This window comes from Phaethon lepturus, unplaced genomic scaffold, assembly GCF_000687285.1.
Source record: "Phaethon lepturus isolate BGI_N335 unplaced genomic scaffold, ASM68728v1 scaffold50217, whole genome shotgun sequence".
Taxonomy (NCBI): domain Eukaryota; kingdom Metazoa; phylum Chordata; class Aves; order Phaethontiformes; family Phaethontidae; genus Phaethon; species Phaethon lepturus.
Genome location: NW_010553534.1, coordinates 23,220 through 30,037, shown reverse-complemented (window position 1 = coordinate 30,037; position 6,818 = coordinate 23,220). Strand labels below are relative to the sequence as shown.

Sequence of the window (6,818 nt, the reverse complement as noted above, 5' to 3'; positions counted from 1 at the left end):
CGTTTGTTCTATGTATCAGAATTTTGCTTATCATAACTTTTTCTCAAGGGTGCCTGCTTTGGTTTTGACTCATGGTTGCCTGCGTGGAAAGCAGTTGCCTTGAAGATACGGTACTGTCCACCAAGAAATGCAAATGTTTGCGCAGACAGCAAACTGGATTCTTTGTCACTTGCGATACAGTGTCTTTGTGATTCATATCCACACAATCCAATGTGAAGTTCCTCTAGTGCTTCCTCTCTGTGATATGAATGTGCTTATATGCTCAGCAGTAATACTGGTGGCCAGTTTTGGGTTGTTTGTTAGAACTGAGGGCCAACCTTTTTGAAGACTTGACCATGTAAAGTTCCTGAGATAATATTGGAAGCAAGAATACATGCCTTGTTAGTTGTGTTAAGAGTATTCTTGAGGTTTTTTTTATTATTGGGTGGTGTCTGTTACAGGGTCAGTAATACGCACATAATAATAACTGTCTGAATAGCAAATTATGTTAAAACAATCTTCACTCTCCAAGGTAGCATATTGACTCTCAGCTCATGCGCTATTGTCCAAGTTGAGCTCTAGAAGATGTGTGAACTGGGAAGATAAAAATAGATCAGAGAACCCTCTTCCAAGCTTTTAACTGTCTATGTGCTGGAATTTGGGGATCCCCCTAACATCATCTTAAATACAGTTCCTGTCAGTGCTGAGCATTGGGATCTCACAGTTCTTTCTCTCATCTTGATCCACAGTTGTATTGTGTGTCATCATTTCTCGTATAAGAGAACTACTTATCTTATTGAAAATGTATTACAAGATTAATTCTGTTTTCAGATACTGCAAAAGATAGCTTCATTTTAAAGAAACTGTACAAACTGTTAAATGCTGTTTAATTCACACCCCTTGTAAACCATTAGTATGAGGAGTCAGATATAGTTTTGTTTTTCACTTCCATTCTGAAACACTTTCCTAGAAGTGCTTTTTTTCATTGTGAAAGATGACTTCCACTGCATTTGTAAATTAATAAATAGCAGGGGCGGAAAAGAGTTAAAAATAGTTTTTATTTGTGGTTGAATGTTCACAGAAAGATTTAAAATCATGGACGCTTATCATTTGCTCTGCTTTCGTAATTCATGTTTGGGAACTAACTAGTACAAGTTTCCTTTTCCATTTTTTTGACAGTTTGTGACTGGAAGAATGTCTTTTCCACCTCATTTGAATCGCCCTCCTATGGGAATCCCAACGCTTCCCCCTGGGATCCCACCTCCACAGTTTCCTGGCTTTCCTCCACCTGTACCTCCTGGTAAGTTATGTTAGTATATGGAAGTGTTGTAGGAATAAATTACCTTTTATTATTCCGAACTGTGGTATTTACAAAAGTTACTGGCTGTTAATGTATTTCAGTAACTCTGATTTGTGTACAGTGCAATTGAGTTTTTAGTTTACCCACATGTCATGTCATGTGAGCAAGCTCCTTTTGGTCTACCAAAAACTGCTTGCTTCTGATGAGAAATCAAACCATTAGAGGCAATACCAGACTTTGTTTTGGACCTTTTTTCAAGACTGAAGCTAGGTGGTGATTTTTGTTAATGTTAGGTATTCTAAGAGCCGCTGTTTTGACAGTAAACTATGATTTTCATTTCCTTTCAAATAAGCCATTACAATAGCCTCTGGAAACACTTGAGTACACTGAGTGTGTGTGGTGTGAAAATACAGGAGTAACTTTCAGAGAAGGTCCAACTTCTTGCATTGTTTTTCTCCACTTATAAGTCCCACTTTCTTTTATTCTGCTTCTTACATACTTTCCTCCACGCATCTTGCGAACTTACTGTTCCATTCCTCATTCCTTCTAATCTCCCCAAAATTAATCCCACCTTTTTTTTTTTTTTTTTCCTTTGTTCTTCTGTAAGATCAGCCTCTGTTTTTTGCGTTGAGCCTTTAATTCATTGGCCTGGAACCACCTTCTTTCTGTACATTGTCAGTATAGGTAACGGTGACTGGAGGCAGGAGACCAGAGTGAGTGGGAGAGAGGAATACTTCAGAGAATTACCTCATTAAAATTCATCACAAGGGCTGCAGAAAGTAACTTCTGTCTGTATGGGCTTAAGCTGTGTTGTGCATAAGTGTTTTGTAGACAATAAAGACATTAAAAAAACAGATGGCTGAATTCAAGAATGGTTTGTGCACATCCATTCATCAGGCTAATCCTTACCTGCATTAATTTTTCTAATTATTATCTAATTCTCTGTTTTGCGGAGCTCTTGATTAGGTAGCATTTTGACAGCAAAAATTTCAGGTTAAATTTTAAAACTGTACCTCTTATGTTTACTAGCTCCAGTTTATATATACTACTGTGGAAAACACCAGATACTTTTAAAAATAACTTTCTGAAGAATATTTTGAAATGCCTGATACACGTTCCTGCTCTGAACACTTGCTTCTTAACATGTGCGACAAAGATCTTTTTGTTCTCTTGCTGTGTTTGACTTTTTGTATAAATAGTCTCATTTCAGTATTAGTTATCCAAATAGTATGTGGAGCAGAGGAGCCTGGTATTAGGCAAGAATTTTTCACTGCACACTAGAAACACGATTTGCTTGCCTGTGCAGATACCACATTTTGACATGTAGAGGATTCGGATCTCTTGTTTCTTAGCACAAGTGTATCAATAGAGTTGAAAATGCTGAAAATGCCACAGTAACTTTATAAAAGTCTGCCCTGAAGTTACTCCATACATAAAATCACAATTTTTGTGATTTAAAATATTACCTTTCGCTAGCAGTTTGGCCAAAATTTCATGTTCTAGTTATCTTACTCAGCCTATAATTTTTTTTTAAATTTTCAGCTAGAGCGGTTTTCTTGTGTAAGAATTAAGTTAGGAATTTGCTTAAAAATATGGCTGTGAAAAATAAGAGGTTCTAGCATTTCCATCTCAAACTGTGGAAGATTTGATAAGGTAGTGATTCTGGTAAATCTTGTCATCTCTGGAGAGTACTGGATACCATTAAGATGTAAAAAAATTACTGTTCCTATGTAAGAAATGCTGTAGTGGGTCAGACCAGTAGTCCATATAGCCTGATGGCGTTGTCTGGCCAGTGGGAATACAAGATGGTATTTAGGGTGGGCAGGTCATGATAATTATAGTTACAATAGTTACAGGGTTGCACAATCAGAGTCTGTCTTGGAGTAGTTCCTCCAGTCTGTGAGATGCCATGATGCATTAAAATTGAGAGCATGGGAGAGCAACACATCTTTTGATTCTCTGAATGGTTTGGAGGGATAGGAGGTAGCATGACTTTAACATGAAGGGACTGAGGAAGTGGATTGGGTGATGGAGAAAATAAATGATGGAATCAAAGAAAATACAAGAGTGGATGAGGAGAAAGAAAACCTGAGACGGTGTCCGAGAAGTGTTGTTTCAGGACTAAGCACTGGAGAAAGTAGGGGAACAAGTCCAGGAACAGTAGGTTGCAGAGGTTGGTTAGGATTTTATGAATACAGGAGTAAGGGAGATGGAGAAGGGAAGGACTGAGAGTGAAAGATCAAGAAAGTTTTTTGTGGAATGAAAGAAGAGATCTAGGATCCTAGAGGGTGAAATACCATGAGACTGACTTCATTGTTCTTGAGTCTCAATGTCTTTACTGGCCAGCAAGTAGTTTTGAAATCCATCCATGTAGTATCTTTAACCTTGTTTAGCAGCTGGCCTGGAAAGATAAACAGCCTTTATTATGTTCAGATATTGGCTCACATGATAGTACTTAAAGTTGCCAGTGAATTTGGTAGTGGCAAAGAGGATATTGCATGGTTTCACCTGATTAAATATTGTTTTAAATTAAGTTTTGGAGACTGCCAAGTCAAGTATTCAGCAGGTAGGGAGCTTCTGGATTAAGGTTTTTTTATGCTGCTTTTATGAACTTATGCCATAAATGGTAATGTGAAACCTGGTGGCATTCTCTATAGGACCTCATCCCAAAGTTAGTATGCAGAATCGATTGTGCTATGAGAATTGAACAAGTCATGAATGAGATTACCGTTTGTAGGATTTTAGCTGCTTTTGCTCCCTATTTATAGAATTCCCTGCCTCATTCATTACACAACTGTCTTCCAGAACAATAGTATAGTTTGAATGTTCTTTGGAAATAGATTTGTTTGTGACGAACAAAGTTGAAATGGTAATATGATAGAAGTGACCAGGATGTCCATGATATGTTAGTGTACTCAGGCTATGCTTGAAAGCTTAAGGAATTACTGGTAATCAATACTGTAAAACTCCTATTTGAACAAAACTGCTGTCTGGTTTGGAAATCACGTCTGTGATCAGTTCATTTGTATTCACCAGCAATCTCTCTCAACAGGGCAGATTAATTCTAATGTCTTGTCTTTCTCAGGGACCCCTATGATTCCTGTACCAATGGGCATTATGGCTCCTGCTCCAACTGTAAGTACTATAGTGGGGATGAGATGGTAGCAAAATAAAATGGAGAGTAAAACTTAGTAGATGTTAACAGTATTTTTATTTTGCTCTGTTCCATCAGTTTTCATACTGTGAAAGGAAATGCTTCACTTTAAATGCAACTATTATGCAAACATTATGCTAATTTCTGGCCTAGACAACGTTTGAAGTAATGTCTGGAGCTGCTAGCTGCAAAGCTGAAGCGATTACTGTTCTTGCAAAATGATGTACTTCTCTCAAATACAATGATTTAGCCTTTGCCTTCAGGTCATGGATGGTCTTCCTATGCAGTACAGTTAGATCAGTTAGATTCCAGGTATCTTGCTTTCAAGTTTGGTCTAACAGTGCTCTGGAGGCATCGCTTCATCCATGTTTATAAGGCTGTCAGGCAGCGCTGCTGAGTTGGCCAGAAGATGTGTGTTGGCAAGCTTACAAACAAGGTTGCTTTCCCATGTTGCAGGGCAAAGAATAGTTGCATGTAGTGTGCATCTATGGAAGAGCACATGAGATAAAGGTCTCTTCGTTTGTCTTACTAATTTCTCGTTGGAAGGAAGGTTTATGATTTGGCAGGGGAGGGAAAGGTGCTCTTTAAAATATAAAGGTTACTACTTGGCTTCAAGGTGAATTACCATTTCTAGGATTTTGCATAAGTGAAATCTCCCCAAAATACTGAATTTTTAAAATTATTTTGTATTATCTGTTACAGGAGGATATGTTCGTAGTAACTGATGTATTTTACACAAAGACACTGGCATAAATGTATTACTCAATTTTCTGATTAAAATACTTTTTATTGACACTTCTAGAAGGGTGTTTTGAGAAGAGGGACTTGGTGGATATGTACCGTTAAATCTTAGGTGGAAGGCGGGAGGTGCAGGAAAATGGAACAGATGATTGTGCCTATCTCTGTACAGTTTACTTTACAAATGTCTGCTCCTTAACCCAGAGAGGCTTTGAGTTGTGTATTGATTAAATAAAGCAGTAGTATTTATTCACTCTGTGAAAGCTTCAAGACTTGTCATGTGTCCATTGAAGCCTTTTGAGTCCGAGTTGCTTTGCTATTTGCAGCTTGCTGTTTACACTGTTAGGTAAGGTACTTCAACTTCCAGTGACTCAAATGTTGCAAATTAGTTATTTGTAGAAGAAGTAATACCTAATGTTACTGTATGCTCACCTTGAGACCTTCCAGTAGCCATGTTCAGGTACACCTTTTTTTTTCCTTTCTGCCTTTGCCAGAAAGAAAATGGCCATCTTTTTTGTGTTGTATGAAGTGTTAAAGCCTGAACCACTTACTGGTGGCTCACTTGGTAAGCCTAACTAAGGTTCATATGAAAATTTAGTTCTGAAATACATGTGCATCCCCAACTCTTTTGTCTTGTGGATTTAAATACAGAAAAAAAAAAACCCTGACAAACCAACACTTTATTTTACACACTCTCCTCCTTTCTCTAGGTGTTAGTTCCTACCACAGTGTCTATGGTCGGAAAACATTTGGGAGCCAGAAAAGAACACCCTGGCTTAAAGAACAAAGAAAACGATGAAAACAGTGGTCCCACTACCACCGTTTTTGTAGGCAACATTTCTGAGAAGGCCTCGGACATGCTTATACGGCAGCTTCTAGCAGTAAGTATAGTGGACTGCTGCTTAAATTTCATCTCTGGCTGATGAATGAAGTAATGACCCACAAGCAGTGGATTGAAACTAAAAGCAGAGTTAGTCATACTCACTGGAATAGCAGTCAATTAGGCTTGAGTTTAAAGTCAGTAAGTGAAGAGTACAGTTTTTTTAATCTGTAGATGTCAGTGAATGTAGACACATTTTATTTTTAGTACTGTTTACCCTCTTTATGTGTCATGTAAAACCATAACATGTGGTTAAGTTTTTGTAATGTTTTGAATATAAACAATAATATTTAATAATATTTATCTTTAATGCAGAAATGTGGGTTGGTTTTGAGTTGGAAGAGAGTACAAGGAGCATCTGGAAAACTTCAAGGTAATGGTTCATACTTTTCAAAATCTCTAGTCAGACTCTTTGTTTTTGTTACCTGGCAGCTTTTCAAATGTCTGACACGTTGCTATTCTTAATACTTCTACATTTTAAGATACTGTTTACAATACTTAACTGCTAAATACTTAGTAATGGGGTAGTATTTTCTGTCCTTGGAATCAAGATAGAAAGAGAACAATAAAATTGAGAAAGGTTAAATGGGAAAATGTTGTGGGGGTCTAATGTTGCTGTCATTTCTGTTCTGAAACTGCATCAGGAGTTTATAGACCATCCCTGAGAGATGTTTACCAGTTTGGACTTAGCCTCCAAAGGAGCATATTTGCAACATCGTTAATGGTCTCTTCCATTACTGTGTATTACCGTTCTCTGTTAAGGAGGT

The 6,818-nt window shown here is 37.6% G+C and overlaps 1 protein-coding gene across 2 annotated transcripts in view; it reads left to right on the top strand.

Annotated features, from left to right (window-relative positions):
• The first annotated feature begins 1,159 nt into the window (after nucleotides 1-1,159).
• Nucleotides 1,160-6,818, top strand: part of RBM25 (RNA binding motif protein 25) — a 24,812-nt gene continuing 19,153 nt past the window's right edge. Inside the window, exons 1-4 of one of the 2 annotated variants that reach the window (XM_010291564.1) lie at nucleotides 1,160-1,279; nucleotides 4,365-4,414; nucleotides 5,882-6,052; nucleotides 6,367-6,424. In XM_010291564.1, the coding sequence (XP_010289866.1) occupies nucleotides 1,174-1,279; nucleotides 4,365-4,414; nucleotides 5,882-6,052; nucleotides 6,367-6,424 (385 nt within the window). In that variant the 5' untranslated portion in view covers nucleotides 1,160-1,173. The remainder of the gene's footprint in view (nucleotides 1,280-4,364; nucleotides 4,415-5,881; nucleotides 6,053-6,366; nucleotides 6,425-6,818) is intronic. The other variant, XM_010291563.1, reaches the window with a different exon arrangement.